General features: G+C 40.3%; 1 protein-coding gene across 2 annotated transcripts in view; it reads left to right on the forward strand.

The window, feature by feature from the left end:
- The first annotated feature begins 5,539 nt into the window (after positions 1 to 5,539).
- The window catches only part of plekho1.L (pleckstrin homology domain containing O1 L homeolog), a 31,730-nt gene continuing 18,389 nt past the window's right edge, over positions 5,540 to 18,880 (forward strand). Inside the window, exons 1-2 of one of the 2 annotated variants that reach the window (XM_018231402.2) lie at positions 5,540 to 6,021; positions 7,462 to 7,608. In XM_018231402.2, coding sequence (XP_018086891.1) covers positions 5,995 to 6,021; positions 7,462 to 7,608 — 174 coding nt within the window. In that variant the 5' untranslated portion in view covers positions 5,540 to 5,994. The remainder of the gene's footprint in view (positions 6,022 to 7,461; positions 7,609 to 18,880) is intronic. The other variant, XM_018231401.2, reaches the window with a different exon arrangement.

The raw sequence follows: 18,880 nt of genomic DNA on the forward strand, positions 1-18,880 counted from the left end.
TCTTCTGACTCTTTCCAGCTTTCAAATGGGGTCATCAAAAAAAACAAATCTCTGTATGACTACAGATTTATTATTGCTAGTTTTTATTACTGCTCTTTCTATTCAGGCCTCTCCTATTCATATCCCAGTCTCTTATTGAAATCAATGTTTAGTTGCTAGGGTAGTTTGGACCCTAGCAACCAGATTGATGTAACTGCAAACTTGAGAGCTGCTGAATAAAAAGCTAAATAACTCAAAACCACAAATAATAAAAAATGAAAACCAATTACATTTGGTATATCACTCTCTACATCATACCAAAAGTTAATTTAAAGGTAACCAGCCCCTTTAATCTCTAACTTTGATTTGCCGTTACCTTTATAGCAGGTTTTAGCCTAGGTGACACTAGTGAGTTAGTTGTCGAATCGTCCAAATTCTTTCAGACTTTTTCCCACGAATCGCTCAATTTTAGTTTTCTAGCTTTTGCCCGGAAACCTGAATTTTTCGGATTTTTGGGCAAAAACCATCACAAACCACGATAACTTCAAATTGAGATAGGTTCCTCTCCCATTGACTTATACAGGACCTCGACAAGTCGTTAAATTTGAGTTTTTGCCCCAAAAAGCCCAACCAAATAAATTTGAGGTTTAGCAAATAACCCCCATATTGTTTTCAATAGCAATTACATGTACACACAACTTTTAAATACCCACTGAAACAATGTGATGAATGTATACTGGGAAAGTTGCTTGAAATCACATTTTCTTACCGTTTTTGGGCCCCTTTCAGAAAACGACCCCTTCATTCGCCGCTAACCTAATTCATCTGTAAACTGGAAGTTGCAATCTATGTAAAGTGAACTTGCTTGTGTAAATTCATTTTCTTTTCACTAATCACCTGCTTCCTATGCCGGAGTCTGCTGTAGTTTATATGGGCAATTACATTTGCTGCTGTCACATACACAATTGCAGGGGTGGTTTCTCCCCGGTGCAGTTAATCTTTTCTCCTTCAGTTCCAGTTTCTTTGTTCACCTTTAAATTAACATTTAGTTTGATGTAGAGAATGATATTCTGAGACAATTTGGAATTCGTTTTAATTTTTTATTACTTTTTTTTCAAGTATTTAGATTTTGTATTCAACAGCTCTCCAGATTCCAATTAAAAAATCTGGTTGCTAGGGTCCAAATTACGCCAGCAACCATACATTGATCTGAATAAGAGACTGGAATATGTTTGCACATGGATAGGAAACTGGCTACAGGATCGGGTACAGAGGGTGGTTGTTAATGGGACATTCTCTACTTGGAGTAAGGTTCTTAGTGGGGTCTCTCAGGGCTCAGTATTGGGTCCACTTCTATTTAACTTGTTCATTAATGACTTAGGGGAGGGTGTTGTAAGTAATGTATCAGTGTTTGCAGATGACACAAAATTATCCAGCCCAATTAATTCCATCCAGGATGTGATATCCTTGCAACATGATCTTGACAAACTGGCAATCTGGGCAGCTAAGTGGCAAATGAGATTCAATGTTGATAAATGTAAAGTCCTGCACCTGGGATGTAACAATATCCACTTATACCCTTAATGGGACTGCACTAGGCAAATCCATTATGGAAAAGGACCTTGGAGTCCTTGTAGATGATAAACTTGGCTGTAGCAAGCAATGCCAGTCAGCAGCATCAAGGGCAAATAAGGTCTTGAGTTGTATTAAATGGGGCATAGAGTCAAGGGAGGAGGGGGTCATTCTTCCACTGTATAGAGCACTTGTAAGGCCCCATCTAGAATATGCCGTACAGTTTTGGTCTCCATCACTCAAACAGGACATTATTGTATTAGAGAGGGTACAGAGAAGGGCAACTAAGCTGGTAAAAGGTATTGAAAATCTTAGCTATGAGGAAAGACTGGCCAAATTGGGGATGTTCACACTGGAGAAGAGGCGCTTAAGGGGTGATATGATAACTATGTATAAATATATAAGGGGATCATATAATAATCTCTCTAATGCTTTATTTACCAGTAGGTCTTTCCAGCTGACGCAAGGTCGCCCATTCCGATTAGAAGAAAAGAGGTTCCGCCTAAATATTGGGAAGGGGTTTGTTACAGTGAGAGTTGTGAAGATGTGGAATTGTCTCCCTGAATCAGTGGTACAGGCTGATACATTAGATAGCTTTAAGAAGGGGTTGGATGGTGTTTAGCAAGTGAGGGAATACAGGGTTATGGGAGATAGCTCATAGTACAGTTGATCCAGGGACTGGTCCCATTGCCATTTTGGAGTCAGGAAGGAATTTTTCCCCCCTCTGAGGCAAATTGGTGAGGCTTCAGATGGTGTTTTTTTGCCTTCCTCTGGATCAACTGGCAGTTAGGCAGATTAAAAAAAAAAACGAAAAGGTTGAACTTGATGGACGTGTGTCTTTTTTCAGCCTTACTTACTATGTTACTAAAAGTTAATTTAAAGGTGAACAGCCCATTTAAATGCAAGTGAGAGCAATTAGTGTTATGGGTTCCCCGCTGTAAAACCTCATGACTTGTATAAATCCCTGGCCTTTGTATTCACAGGGCAGGATGTGTAATGCAGGAAATGTGCTGTACTGGCTGACTATTTCTTCCACATATGGGATCCAACCCGTCATTAACATCTTTAAAGAAAACCCCTGCCCCGTTTGTGCTCATTCCACACCTCACTGTAAAGGCCATACTAATGTTAACTTTGTGCCTTATTCCTAAATGAAAGTGTACTGTCCTGCATCACTCCAAGCTTGCTCCACAGCTATATATATATATTTTTTTGCAACATCTGTGGTTGTTTGATATGGGACCTATTATCCAGAATGCACGGGACCTGGGGTTTTCTGGATAGCGGATCTTTCCATAATTTGGGTCTCCATACATTAAGTCTGCTTCAAATTCATTTAAACTTCAAATAAACCCAATAGGATTGTTTTGCCGCTAATAAGGATTAATTATATCTTAGTTTGGGTCAATGACAAGCTCCTGTTTCTTTATTACAGAGAAAAAGGAAATCCATTTTAAAAATCTGAATTATTTAATTAAAACTTGAGTCTTTGGGATATGGGCTTCCTGCAATTTGGAGCTTTCTGGATAATTGCTTTCCGGATAACAGGTCCCATAAATCACTGTTATGTACGGCATAGATAGGGATGCCATTGTATCCTCTGTAGTGATGCAGCCTCTCCACTCGATCACTTGGATTTGTTTCAATACGTAGATTTATCCATGGTAACTGCACTTTTCCCCTAGCGTTATAAGGCTTCTCAGCAATTTACTGCCTAATAACACTCACCCCTCCCTATCTGTGTATAATGCATAGGCATCTCCTGCTCTGTGTATAGTACAGATACCTTACTTTGCCTATGATTTAGATACTCCCTCTGCTCATATACCCCTGGCTGTATGTATAATACTCATACACCTCTGCTCTTTATATAACACAATACAGATATACCCCTGGCTGTATGTATAATACTCATACACCTCTGCTCTTTATATAACACAATACAGATATACCCCTGGCTGTATGTATAATACTCATACACCTCTGCTCTTTATATAACACAATAAAGATATACCCCTGACTGTATGTATAATACTCATATACCTGTACTCTTTATATAACACAATACAGATATACCCCTGGCTGTATGTATAATACTCATATACCTCTGCTCTTTATATAACACAATACAGATATACCCCTGGCTGTATGTATAATACTCATATACCTGTACTCTTTATATAACACAATACAGATATACCCCTGGCTGTATGTATAATACTCATATACCTCTGCTCTTTATATAACACAATACAGATATACCCCTGGCTGTATGTATAATACTCATACACCTCTGCTCTTTATATAACACAATACAGATATACCCCTGGCTGTATGTATAATACTCATATACCTGTACTCTTTATATAACACAATACAGATATACCCCTGGCTGTATGTATAATACTCATATACCTCTGCTCTTTATATAACACAATACAGATATACCCCTGGCTGTATGTATAATACTCATATACCTGTACTCTTTATATAACACAATACAGATATACCCCTGGCTGTATGTATAATACTCATACACCTCTGCTCTTTATATAACACAATACAGATATACCCCTGGCTGTATGTATAATACTCATACACCTCTGCTCTTTATATAACACAATACAGATATACCCCTGGCTGTATGTATAATACTCATATACCTCTGCTCTTTATATAACACAATACAGATATACCCCTGGCTGTATGTATAATACTCATATACGGTACCTCTGCTCTTTATATAACAAAATACAGATATACTTCTGGCTCTAATAAAGTTACATCTCTGATTCACTGTATAATATACTACAGATATACCCCATGCTCTTATCTATAATATAATAGCAATGAAAGCCTGTTGGATGTGTATTATAATACAGATAAATCCCTGGCTCTGTGTATATTACAGATATACCCCTGCTCTATATATACTGTAATACATATACATATCTGGCTTTGTGTATAATGCAGTACAGATAAACCCCTGCTCCATATATAATTAATAAATATAAATACCCCAATGCTCTATCTATAAAACAGGTATGGAACCTGTTATCCAAAATGCTTGGGACCTGGGGCTAACCAGATAACGGATCTTTCTGTAATTTGGATCTTTATACCTTAAGTCTACTAGAAAATCATAAAAATAGGGTTTGCTTCCAATAAGGATTAATTATATCTTAGTTGGGATCAAGTAGAAGCTACTGTTTTATTATTACAGAGAAAAAGGAAATTGTTTTTAAAATTTTGGATATAATAGCATCTATGGGAGATGGCCTTTCTGTAATTCAAGCTTTCTGGATAACGGGTTTCTGGGTAACTGATCCCATACCTGTATACTAGAGATACATCTCTGCTGTATATATAATATAGTAGTGATACATTCCTGGCTCTGTGTGCAATACGGTGTGTATAATACAGTACAGTTATACCCCTGCTCTATGCATAATAGAAATAAATCCCTGCTGTATGTATAATATAATAGAGATATCACTGGCCCGGTGTATAATACAGTTATACCCCTGCTCTATGCATAATAGAAATAAATCCCTGCTGTATGTATAATATAATAGAGATATCACTGGCCCGGTGTATAATACAGTTATACCCCTGCTCTGTGTATAATATAATAGAAATAAATATCTATAGACAGTATCACTGGCTCTGTGTATAACCCTGTTGGCCCCTGGGTTGTGGCTAAATTATACATTCCAGGAACAGCTGGGTAATATAATGATGAGAGTTTAAACAAGTGGAGACACATGGGCGATAGATCCCTACCATGATTTTACACTATACATCTTCCCCAGGCTGTAGCACCATCACAAGCCTGGAGAAGCAGGGATCATTTTTGTTAGGGTGGGAGATGCCATGTGATTGCAGATGAGAGGTCAGTAGTATCAGTAGGGGGTCTGGGAATGACACAATCAGACACACATCCCCCTCCCCAATATAAATCCCACTCCTCCTCCTCCTCCTGTTTTCCCAGCACTCCAGCCCCCCTTCCTTGTCTTGCAGCTTGGGGGGAATAAATGGGAAACAAAGGAGTTACCCTCACGTGCTGTAATGTAATGTTCTCTCTATTCTGATGTGACATCACACAGACTCACCATAGATGGAGCTACTGAACAGAGAATGAGAGAGAGGGCAGAGACAAGGAGGGGGAAGTCTCTGTGTGTGTGAGTGTGTGTGTGTCTCTGCTGCTGCTGTGAGTGTGGGGACATGAGTGTGTGTGTGTTAAAGAGGCTTGGCTGGACTTAGTGAAACCAGATCCTGTGAGTGTGATCTGCAGAACAGAAGTCTGGAGGAGAGGGAGCAGTGAGCTCACACAGCAGCACATTCACTGCTGCACATTCACTGCTACACACAGACACCCGGCAGCTCCTTCCCATCCTCCCCTGCACACTCTGGCCTCCATATCCCCAGCCCTGAGCTGGCAGCATGAAGAAGAACCTTTCTGCAAAGAGGGTGAGTGATTCTTACTCATATATATATATATATATATATATATATATATATATATATATATATATATATATATACATACACTCTCCTATATACACTGATTTCCCCTCTCCTGTATCTGCCTGTGTCTGGCCACCCAGCGTCTGCCCTACATTCCCTGCTGTTATGTGTCTGAGCTGCCCAATTACTGGCCCCATCCTTACTTGCCCCCAGCCGCACACAGATGCAGCGTGGAGACATGCAGTAATAATAATCTATATATATATATCGTATGCTGGCACCTTCAGCCCCCCCCCCACTGCATTGCATTAATGCCATTTAGCTTTTGTTTTGTATATGAATTCATCTTGTGTATTAATTCTATCTATTATCTTTTCATCTCTCTATCTATCTATCTATCTATCTATCTATCTATCTATCTATCTATCATCTATCTATCTATCTATCTATCTATCTATCTATCTATTATTTATCGATATCAATGTGAGCAATAATGCAGTCTATGATCTATCTTCTCCTATATATGTATTTAGATGTAATTTTCTTCTAATAATACTATATACTGTAACTGTGTACTGCAATTTGCTGCACATTCATTGCATTGTGTATACATTTAGAGAGAATATATTTTCGAGTGCAAGCTTTTGAGCCTAGCCCTCTTTATCCCTGTTATCGCTTGGTATCTGTATGCAATTTATATGTTTGATTTATATAATGTTCAGCTGTACAGCGCTGCAGAAAATGTTGGTGCTTTATCAGTACATGTTAATAATAATAGCTTCACATTCTGTTCTGGACCTTATACACATTAAAATATATAGTATTGTATAAGCACAGCTTTCATTGCACAATAACTAATATTGTGTATACATATATCCAAGTATGTGTATCTGTATGTATATATATATATATATATATGTATGACATCTGTATGTATATATATATATATATATATATATGTATGACAACAAAACAACAACTGCTATCACCATCTACCAGCAGACGTGACTTTGCTCCCAAGAGCTTACTCTCTAGAGCCATGTACCTCTCCAGCTGTTGCCAAACTACAGAACTCCCAGCTTCCCAACATCACTTGTGAGCTGGGAGTTGTAGTTCAGGAAAAGCTGGATAGACACTGGTGTAGTGGATATGGAAAAGGATTGATTTATATATGTGTATGTGTCTTGCAAATATATGTTCCAACATGACGTATAATGATATTTAATGAATATGCTCCTGTGATGTGGCTCTGGCAAACTACTCCCTTATCTCGGGCTTAATACTCACTTTGGTTAGGCAGTTTGGGTTAGTTACCCTTTGTTGGAATGTACATATGAGGCTTAACCTTAGCTGGCCTTGCGGCCAAGTCTGGAAACCTGATTAATATTAATTTAATAAATCCTTTATATTCAGTTGTGTTTTATCTCTTGACTCTCTCTCTAGGGACCTCTGGATGGGAACCAGGCCCCCTGCCAGCCAGAAAAAGTGGGATGGATTCGGAAATACTGCGGGAAAGGCATCTTCAGGGAGATATGGAAGAACCGTTACGTGGCTATACGAGGGGAACAGCTCTGCATGTCGGAGAAAGAGGTAATGTATATGTACAGAGCTTTATGAATCAGAATCGTAGGCACGGTATACATTATTGTGTCAGGGAATGTTGTACAATTTAATGAAAACCAGCCTTGTGTGGAATGCGTGGGCCATATTGGGATGAGAACATGGTATGATTCAGTCTAGTAATATGTCTCTACGAAATGCTAAGAGCCTTCATTTCCAATGGCTGAATCCTCTGTTTCCTTGTCCCCTATGTTGTCTATAGTTCTGACTTTTTCTGTTAGAGCCAAGGTCAACGAATGACACCCTACTGATGGGCAAAGCACTGAGCCACCTGGGAAAAATGTGTATTCTTAAAGAAGAACTAAAACTCAACAAAAATTAGGCTACAAATGTAAGACCTTATATCTGTATTCTTAAAGGAGAAATAAACCTCAACAAAAAATTAGGCTAGAAATGTAAGGCCTTATGTTTTGGGCTTTTGCACCAGGTCTTTAGCAGGAAGGACTTGCAACTCCAAAGTAGCTCCCCATCTTCTTTTCTGCACATGCTCTGTGCTGCTGTCACTTACTCAGCTTAGGGACCCACTCACACTATACGGTATGTATACACAATACTATTCACAACACAGGGCTAATTAGTCATTAATTCAGATTCACATTACATGGCAGATCAGAACCCAGTGTATTTCCTTGATCCCTAAGCTTGGTAAATCAACAGCAGCCCAGAGCTCACTGAGCATGTGCAGTGCCATTGACACACAAAAGATGGCCTAAGAAGTTCAGAAGATTTGGAGCTGCTGGGGCAACTTGGAATGCCAGGATCATTATTGTTATAGGCCGGAACAGTAAATTCATTATATAAAATACAGCATCTCTAACCATATATCTTACTAGAGTTTAGTTCTCCTTAAAGGAATTGTTCAGTATAAAAATAAAAACTGGGTAAATAGATAGGCTGTGCAAAATAAAAAATGTTTCTAGTATAGATGTCTAACATAATAGCCAGAACACCACTTCCTGCCTTTAAGCCCTCTTGGTTTCCCCTGGTTGGTTACCAGGCAGTAACCAATCAGTGACTTGAGGGGGGGGCACATGGGCCATAACTGTTGCTTTTGAGTCTAAGCTGAATGCTGAGGATCAATTGCAAACTCACTAAACATTTATGTCCCATATGGGGTCCCATAGTCGCTGACTAACTAGAGAGCTGAAAAGCAGGAAGTAATGTTCTGGCTATTATGTTACACATCCAGTCACTCCAGCCTTTATACATTACATTTATGGCTAAATAACTATATTAGAAACATTATTTATTTTGCACAGCCTATCTATTTACCCAGTTTTTATTTTTACACTGAACTGTTCCTTTAAAACACTGAAATTCCAAGGCTCTTTCCATTTATGGTTACTGGCGCTAAATCCACGTATTGCACAAGGTAGCAATGGTGCATAGCCCAGCTGTTGTGGCGCTGCTATATCCTGAGCGAGCATGATGGGGGATTTAAGGCCCAAGACAGCTGTTGTTGAACCCGTCTTGGTGAAGATTCAGTTACTGCAGTTGTTCTTTGTAAGCTGTATCCATGTAAAATAATAGATATAATATAGAAGTTCACGTTCAGGCACGGCTAGATATTGTTATTGTTTATTGTTAATAATACGGCATCTGAACCGCCACCATATTGTTTCTGGGCTAGCCAGTGATCCCTTTCCTTAGTCACTTGTTATTGGCCGTGAGAAAATCCTCTTCTATTATACCATATAAAAGTGGTAGACAAAGGATGGTATGTCTAGGCATTGGGTGTATATGGTTGGATATAGAGGCACGGCTGTGTATATGTGTGTGTGTGAGTGTGTGTTACACTATAGCATTCCCTATGTATGTGTGTGTGTGTGGGTTATACTATACCATTCCTGGTTAGGGCAGCTTGTGTTTCCGTGTTCACATTCCTTTAGGAAACCTAAAACCCTTCATCACGGAAGCATTCATAGAAATGGATTTGCAGGAACAAGACAGGCCTCTCAGTCTACTCCTTTAGTAATCTCAGGACCCTAAGCACCTTAGACTTAAAGGAAAGCCTTTACCCCCAAAATGAATATTTAAGCAACAGATAGTATATTATTATGAAAATGGTTTATTTACATAAAGTAAATGCAATATCTTACCTACATTGTTCAGGGGGTATAGTTTTCATTTAACCTGCCTTCACCATCTTGCCCTTCTGTACTTGGCCACTGTTTGCAGGGCCCTGGGAGCTTCTACCTACTGGGACACCGAGCCAGAGATCCTTGGCATAAGACATAGTTCTTTTTCATGTAATTTTGTCCTATTAGACGGGATCCTGAACTCCCAATGTGCTTCTGGCTGGGGCAATGGCTGGAGACACACGTTTGTATCTGTTCTAAGCAGTTTTGGGTTGTCAGTGGTTTCTTAATGAATTATTCAGAAGAAAAGGAAACCTAATGACCTAGATACACCAGTGAACTTCAGGGTGATGAAGAGAATCCCTTATCCCAGCAACTCACTGCAACAACCATATGCTTTAATTATTCGAACTGCACTAGAGCAATACGAGCTAAATGCTGCTTGGTTGCTATGGGTTACTGGAGCAGGACAGCTCCAATTTTTCTGCCTCTAATCTGTATAATAATAGGTTTTTAAGATCCTCAACTTACCATGCTATGTACTATACGCTCACAAGTGTCCAAACACCCTCTCATTCCAAATCCAAAGGCAGCAGCAGCAGAAGACAACCTTCAATCCTCTGGGAAGGTTCCCACTAGATGTTGGAATGTTGGTGGGATTTGCTTCCACTCAGCTACAAGAGCATGAGTGAGGTTGCACACTGATGTTGGGGATCAGGACTGTCTCCCAATGAGTATTTTAGTTCATCCCATAAGGGTTCATTTGGCTAGAGGTCAGGACTTTGTAGAGGCCAGTCAGGTTCTTCCACTCTTATCTCAACAGCAAACCCTTCCTGTGTGGACCTCACTCTGTGTCATTGTGCTGAAACATTGAAGAGTCTTCCACAAACCTTCATTATCTGAAGATCTTGGTCTAAGTACCCTGGTTGGATAGCTACTACTTTACAAACAAATGTCATTCAAGAAGACTTAGCTGTGGACCTCACTCTGTGTCATTGTACTGAAACATTGAATAGTCTTCCACAAACCTTCATTATCTGGGTTACTGGAGCAGGACAGCTCCAATTTTTCTGCCTCTAATGTGTATAATTTTAAGTTTTTAAGATCCTCAACTTTCCATGCTATGTACTATATGGCCACAAGTGTCCAAACACCCTCTCATTCCAAATCCAAAGGCGGCAGCAGCAGAAGAAGTAAGGTGTTCCTCCGTTTGCTGCTAAAACAACCTTCAATCCTCTGGGAAGGTTCCCACTAGATGTTGGAATGTTGGTGGGATTTGCTTCTACTCAGCTACAAGAGCATTAGTGAGGTTGCACACTGATGTTGGGGATCAGGATTGTCTCCCAATGTGTATTTTAGTTCAACCCATAAGGGTTCATTTGGCTAGAGGTCAGGACTTTGTAGAGGCCAGTCAGGTTCTTCCACTCTTATCTTAGCAGCAAACCCTTCCTTTGTGGACCTCACTCTGTGTCATTGTGCTGAAACATTGAAGAGTCTTCCACAATCCTTCATTATCTGAAGATCTTGGTCTAAGTACCCTGGTTGGATAGCTACTACTTTACAAACAAATGTCATTCAAGAAGATTAAAGGCCCCCATACAAACCGAGTCGGCAGCTTATTGGCCCGTGTTTGGGGCCATCCGACGTGTTCCCCGATCGATATCTGGCCAAAAGTCGGCCAGATCTCGATTGGGCAGGTTAAAAAATCCTGTTGGATCGCAACCGCATTTATGCCTGTATGCGGTCCCATGATCCGACCGCCCGTATTGGATCTATTATGATGGATCAGCCTTGATATCACCCACTTCAATGTGGGCATATCAAGGAGAGATCCATCTCTACGTCTATGGCCACCTTTAGCTGGTATCTTCTCACTCCAGGAAAAGAGTCTAAATACCAAGTATTTATTATACAAAGGATAAAAGTGATCTTATCCATTTTAATGCACCCACCATTCCTCAGAAAACCGAGGGTGCATTAAAAGGCCTGTACTATTGCTCTGGAGAGCAGTGAAGCAAAAAATAAGGTTGTTGAGCTTGTTGTTGGGTTAAAACAATAGGGTTTGCCATTTCTTGCTGTTGTTTTTGGCAACATCCATAATTCTGTAATTGTATAGGATGGATCTTGACCAGTCAATGAGACTTGGGTGAGAGAAGGGTGGGAATCTGGTGCTCTATACTTTTCTCTTTCCTTTAAAAAAAATTTATAGTTAATGCTATATAGTTCACATTAAAAAGTTCACGCATTGTTTCACTGCTATTAGTGTGTTGTAATCCAGCTTGCTGCTTTTTAAAAGGTCAACATACCCTCAAGTTTTCCTGCTGATAGTTTTTAGTGTTCCTGCGGTTTGTATGGTGCAATGCCCATTCTGATGTAGTGCTATGGTAACTGTACAGGCTATGAGCTATGAGCAGGGTTTTACAAATGAGCTTTTTTTATGCAATATATTTACATTGTTTGAGGGTTATAGTTTTCCTTTAACTGCTTAGACAGCATGGTAGTAAATGGAGCAATAGAGCACAAGGTAATAATATTTTTCTTTTGATTACACAGAAAGAACAGACTGTCCTGACTTCATAGAATATTTCAAGCATATTTACATATATCTCTTTTATGAGACTTCCCTGATACCAGTGTAGGTTACAGAGGGAGAAGGAGCAGGGCTTTAATTAACTGCTTTGTAGGAATTCTCACCAGTGAAAGCCTAGAAGCTTCCTAGTGATTATAGCTTCCCAGTCTTGGGCTTTTTCTGTTCCTGTGCAGCTCTTCAAACGCCACTTAGGGTTGGCACTTGGGGAATACGTGGGTGGGGAACCAGTGGGTGCCGGATCTAGAGAGGGTTATGGGAAAGCGGAGCAATATCCCTGTCGCTTACATGACGCCCTCCTCGATGTCCTTGAAACAGCTGCAAAAAAACAGCCTTGATATTTCTCTGTGTTCCATCATGCAGGCTACTAATTAAAACAGAAATCATGCGATTTATCAGCTGTGTGTTGCTTTTGTCTGAAAATACCATTATAATTAATATTTGTAGCTTGAGCAAGTGAGTAGTGAAGTAAATGTACAACAGCATCAGTCAATTCACATTTAAACAGAAAAAGATGTCTAAAAATGTAATGAGTTAAGGAAAAGGGGTATTCTCTCCCCAAATGCACATCTGGACTCTTTAAAGGAGAAGGAAAGCCACTGAAGCAGTGTATTGCCAATAGATTAGCCACAAAAGTGCAAGCTATAAGACTATATGTATTCAACAGAATGCTTTACCATGCCTAAACAGCTCTAGAAGCTCTCTCTGTTTGTTTAAGATAGCAGCTGCCATATTAGCTTGGTGTGACATCACTTCCTGCCTGAATCTCTTCCTGCTCACTCAATGCTCTGGGCTCAGATTACAGCAGGGAGGGGAGGAGGAAAGGGAGAGAGGAGCAAACTGAGCATGCTCAAGCCCTAGCCCTGGAGGAAACAGGAAGTCTGATACAGACGCCCATGTGTACACAATAGAAGTTAAGAAATACTGTGTTTCTTTTGAGGGTTTACTGGTGTATTTATATAGAACTTTCTGATAAAGCTTACTTACTTACTTACTTTCCTTCTTCTGTAAATGGTGGCTGCCATTTTGCCATGCCACAAGGCTGTAGGTGCTGTCATTTGTAACAGGGACCCTACGTTCTTATTTCAGAAGAGCTTTCACCCAGGTCGTATGGTCCAGTACCCTATTAATAACTAGTGCTATGTTAAGCACACCCCTTGGTGTATGATGAGTGCACAATTTAATCTACGGTATGTATATGCACCAACTCGGTACATGTTTGTTTGTTCCCATATATAAAGAGGGAATGACTGTGAATCAGTCCAGATGGTTTAAAGCAGTAGAGCCCACTCACCCCTGAGCTCACCGGGAGTTTTTCTGGTATTCCAGTGGGCCAGTCCAACACTGAATGATGTAATATCTCTATATTAAGATCTGTACATGATCCTTGACCTGGCTGAGCCTCCCTACACCTGTTTTATTGGTAGTGGCCTTGAGCGCACCCTTGCACCTTTCATTAATATGCAGCCTGTGATGTTGGACAACAGAGATGGAGTGAGTATTGTCATTAGAGATGATCTGCAAGATGATATTAACCAAGGGAAATTGGAAGTGTGTAGGCAGAGAAAAGGAAAAGGAAAAAAAGAAAAGAGAGGATTCGGTTACTTCTCCAGAGAGAAGGATGGGGGGGCGAATGATACATTGAATGAGTAAAGCCATGCAGGGGTGATATCATGTAGGCTGCCTATACCATGAAAGACACGAATAAACTATATTATATATATATAACTATATCACAGCATTAGTGGGGATACATTATCCCTTATAATACATGAGTGATACTCAGTGTTACCTGTATAACTCAGCCTCCAGCCTTGTACCTTTATATGGTCACAGAACCCCTCAGTGACTTCTAATATCCTTATCATTTACAGTAGGGGTACATTATCCCTTATAATACATGAGTGATACTCAGAGTTCCCTGTATAACTCAGCCTGCAGCCTTGTGCCTTTATGTGGTCACAGAACAACCCCTCAGTGACTTCTAATATCCTTATCATTTACAGTAGGGGGTACATTATCCCTTATAATACATGAGAGATAGTCAGAGTTATCATCTACTAGACCGTTTCCCATCGAGAGTACAGGCAGTCTCGGATGCTGGAGGGGGTTAATGTTTATGAGGACCCCTGCTGTCATTGTGCAGACAGCTATAGATAGTTTCAGTACTGAGGACACAGTTGATTGCTTTTTAGAAATGACCTAGTTAACGACTGGATGTCAGTCTCCAGCCTTGATGTGGGATAAGCACAGAGTGACATGTAATTGGCTCAAACACAATGAAATACCTTGCTAGGTTTTGCCCCAATATATAACTCCTATAATAGCAGATCTTCCACCAGAGAGATGTCTTCTGTTAAAGCATATATTGTTTGCTAATCAAGCTCTCATTTATTAGGCTGAATAGCTTACAGTTTACAACAAGGGCAATCTGCTTCCTATCAGATGAAAGGGTGAATATGTAAATAGTATGTTCCCCACAGAGTCTATGTATCATCAAAGCTGAGTGACATCCTTATATTTTCCGTTTAATTTTTCATGACTCCCGTCTCCACATTAGAAGCATCATGATTAGTTGACCCCAGGAGACCCCGGACCACTGTAGACAATCCCTGAACCCAATACTGTAAGTCCTTAATGAGTTATTCCTGCATTAAATGCATCACATAAACATTATTTATGGGCCTGTGACTCGCGCACGGGGCAGTAGAAATAGCCGCTAGAACAGGGCCTCATTAACCTAACGGTTAAATCAATTTTTTAGAAAATGAAGGACCTGTACCAGGGAGATATTTATTATTAACCAATGGGAATGTTATTACAGCGTGCCTTTTTATATTTTATCCTGTTCGTTTTTATGACTGCGTGTGATTTCCATGCTGAAATCAGATTGTAAGCTCCACTGGGGACAAATTTCACTTCTTTGTATGGAAATGGTCTTTTCCCTAATTTATTTAGATTTCTTTAGATCTTAATAAATGTTTGGGACAGGAAACATTAGAAGAAGGGTTTTTATTGCCTTGAATACACAACAGAGTGTGACTGCGGGGATCTTTATTCGCACAGTGCATTGCTTCTTTGCATATTTCCATTCACATGCTCTAGACAAATGCATGAAGAGAGGTGTGGAAATAGAGATGGTTAAACATTTACCCAGCTATAATCCTTCCTTAATGAATAGTGGGCTGTGTGCACAGCTCATTAACTCCTTGTATTTTGAAATATATTTATATGGACACATTTCATGTTCAAATGGCAGCAAGTATGGCCTTTTTGATCATCTCAAGAAGTTTGTAAAAGTGGTGCGTAGACCTAAAACCCACGGCTTTACCTTCGGGCTGACAAATCACTCCTCTGGTAGGCCAGGAGTGGGTTAGGTTGTCACATGGCCTGTATTTCTCCAACCTAGCCCCAATTCCCTCTTCCCTCTCTATCACCTTAATAGCTCTGTAACCCTGCCTACATACCCAATCTACACCCAGTCCTCCTCCTCTACGTCACAACTCTGGCCCTATCCCCTTATGTCATCATCCAGCCCCTTTTCCCTGCTGGCTGGCCTTGCCAAGGCCCAGTGTTGGGCCGAACTATTTGAAAGGTCCTCCCCACTACTGACATCAACCTCTGACCCATCACCCTCTGTCACTGCCCATCCAATGTCCTTGCCCTCTTCTTCTTCTGCAATTCTCCACCCATTTGTGATGTCACTAGAGGTGGTGGGATGATGTTAAAGTAGAAGGAAAGGAGCTCTTGGGGGTGCCACAAGTTAGGACCCCCAAGTGATTGTATATACGGCAGAAAACTGCACCAACCCAGGGATCTTCCATCGAGCAACATGGATCGATCAGCTTCCAGCTTCTTCTTTCTTCGTGTGGGTGCGCAGTAGAGCGAAACGTCGTAAGTCGATGTGAAAGGAGAAGGAAAGGAGCTCTTGGGGGTGCCAAAAGTTAGGACCCCCAAGTGATTGTATATACTTACATCACCCCCCCCCCCCCGGGCCGGCAGAAAATGGCACTGGCCAGGGAATCTTCCAGTGAGCACCACGGATCGATCGGCTTCTTCTTTCTTTGTGTGGGTGCACAGTAGAGAGAAAAGTCGAACTTTAACGAAGAAGTCGGCTATTTCAATCTACTGCGCAAATGGTAACATTTGAAGAAAGATGATGAAAAATACCCTCAAAAAACTCGACCTTTGATAAATCTTCTCCTTAATGTCTATGGCCACCTTTAGAGTCAGGCACAGATTGAAGGTTGTCCATATTCCTTGGAACTAAATTACTGGCATCTAATTTTGGCCATGAGACATGTGGCTTTTCCACCACCTTTTAAATAAATTCCCACCAGCAGGCGACCAGTATGTGTCTAATCTAAGTCTTTTCTTATTTTTAGCCTGTTGACTTGGCCACTTTTGACTTGGGCTGTGTTTAAGGCTCAATTGATGATTCCCCCCAAAAACTACACTACTGGTGCATAAAAAATATATAAATTATACTCGGGTAATTTTTAAGTGTGCCTTGTTCCTCCCAGATCAACCCGTTTTACCCAGAGGAGGTTCCCATGCTGGGGAGACTCCTGAAAATCCTGGGAAGATTGACAGGTCTGTGTTTTCACCACAGAATGTACAAAAAGTAGAGGTAGTTGCATTTCTCTTCATTGTCATAAACCCCCTCTCTTTTTCCTACAATCACAACTGCCCTTCACTCATTCTCCAGCTATAAAATGCCAAACGCTGACAGTTACATCGGCACTGTTTTTCTTTTGCGCGGTGCCATTTCCATTATTAGAGAAAACAAGATTTTGTTTCTATCATCAGCCTATAGTACGGATAGTGAGCGTGTATCAGCCCATCTGCTGCTAAACTTCAATTCCCAGGCCATTCGAGGATGCTGGGAACTAACTGAGTGGCAGCTTGAGCATGGCAATATAATAATCACCGGCCTATATGGATTTTCATAATTGGAAGAGGGCAACTCTTGTCTATTAGGTTAAAGGGATACTGTCATGGGAAAAAAATTTTTTTTCAAAATGAATCGGTTAATAGCGCTGCTCCAGCAGAATTCTGCACCGAAATCCATTTCTCAAAAGAGCAAACAGATTTTTTTATATTCATTTGTGAAATCTTGACATGTGGCTAGACATTTTGTCAATTTCCCAGCTGCCCCTGGTCATGTGACTTGTGCCTGCACATTAGGAGAGAAATGCTTTCTGGCAGGCTGCTGTTTTTTCTTTTCAATGTAACTGAATGTGTCTCAGTGAGACATGGGTTTTTACTATTGAGTGTTGTTCTTAGATCTACCAGGCAGCTGTTATCTTGTGTTAGGGAGCTGCTATCTGGTTACCTTCCCATTGTTCTTTTGTTTGGCTGCTGGGGGGGAAAAGGGAGGGGGGTGATATCACTCCAACTTGCAGTACAGCAGTAAAGAGTGATTGAAGTTTATCAGAGCACAAGTCACATGACTTGGGGCAGCTGGGAAATTGACAATATGTCTAACCCCATGTCAGATTTCAAAATTGAATATAAAAAAATCTGTTTGCTCTTTTGAGAAATGGATTTCAGTGCAGAATTCTGCTGGAGCAGCACTATTAACTGATTCATTTTGAAAAAAATGTTTTTCCCATGACAGTATCCCTTTAAATACTAATTGTACCCTGTTATGAACTATTGATGCCAAGTACAACATTCTAGAGTCCATTATTCTACAGGAGAGGCATCATTTGTATGTATGTGCTAATTCTTATGAAAGGGAGCAGCCATGATTGTGTCAAGGATTTACTCCCCTTTGCAGACTTCACTACTGACTGTTGACTAAAGTTGCACAAACAATGGAACCTTCTGAATGAAGCTTCTCAGACATGGGAACACCATACAATAAAGGTCCCATACAGTATGTATTTTTGCTATATGCATAACTGGCCCAAATTAGGTCAGTTTAAATGCTTCCTTCAGCTGAACAACTGACTTCTACAGTGGGGATAGCTAAAGGGATTGTAGTGTAATGGAGGCACCCATATATGATAAATACATATTACACTTAGAAATTAAGGAAATTATATTTTTGATGCCTTCAATTTCTCATTGACCTTGTTGCATATGATGAGTAATAACAATAATTGTGATCCCACCCATGCTTAGAGCTTGAGGTCATGAGCAGACGTATGATATCTGACGTTCTTCCTGGTTGGATTCATGCCAGACGCTGACTCCTGGCTTGCACAGATGGTTCCCCTCCATAGATTGTTTGATCAGTTGTTCCCAAAGCCTTACACATCCTATAGGGGAAATATTTTCATCCTGTTTTCCATGGGAGGAACACGTTGTAGGGTCTCTGGAATGCGAGAGAAACGCTTGTGGGAGCACAATGAGAATACATCAGCTGCACCACTCAAAAACAATGGCCCAAATTTCCTTAAGTTCAAAGGAAGGAATAGGTTTGTTACCTTTTTTTTGCACAAAAGACTAAAGTCCTGGACATAACCTAAAGCATGGTCAGTCCCATGGTTATTTTTGGTGTGTAGGGGTTTAATAATGGGGCACAATTCATAAAGTGCCAGAAACCTACTATTTATATTTTTGCAGGATC

The sequence above is a fragment of the Xenopus laevis genome, chromosome 8L (genome assembly GCF_017654675.1).
Source record: "Xenopus laevis strain J_2021 chromosome 8L, Xenopus_laevis_v10.1, whole genome shotgun sequence".
Classification (NCBI taxonomy): domain Eukaryota; kingdom Metazoa; phylum Chordata; class Amphibia; order Anura; family Pipidae; genus Xenopus; species Xenopus laevis.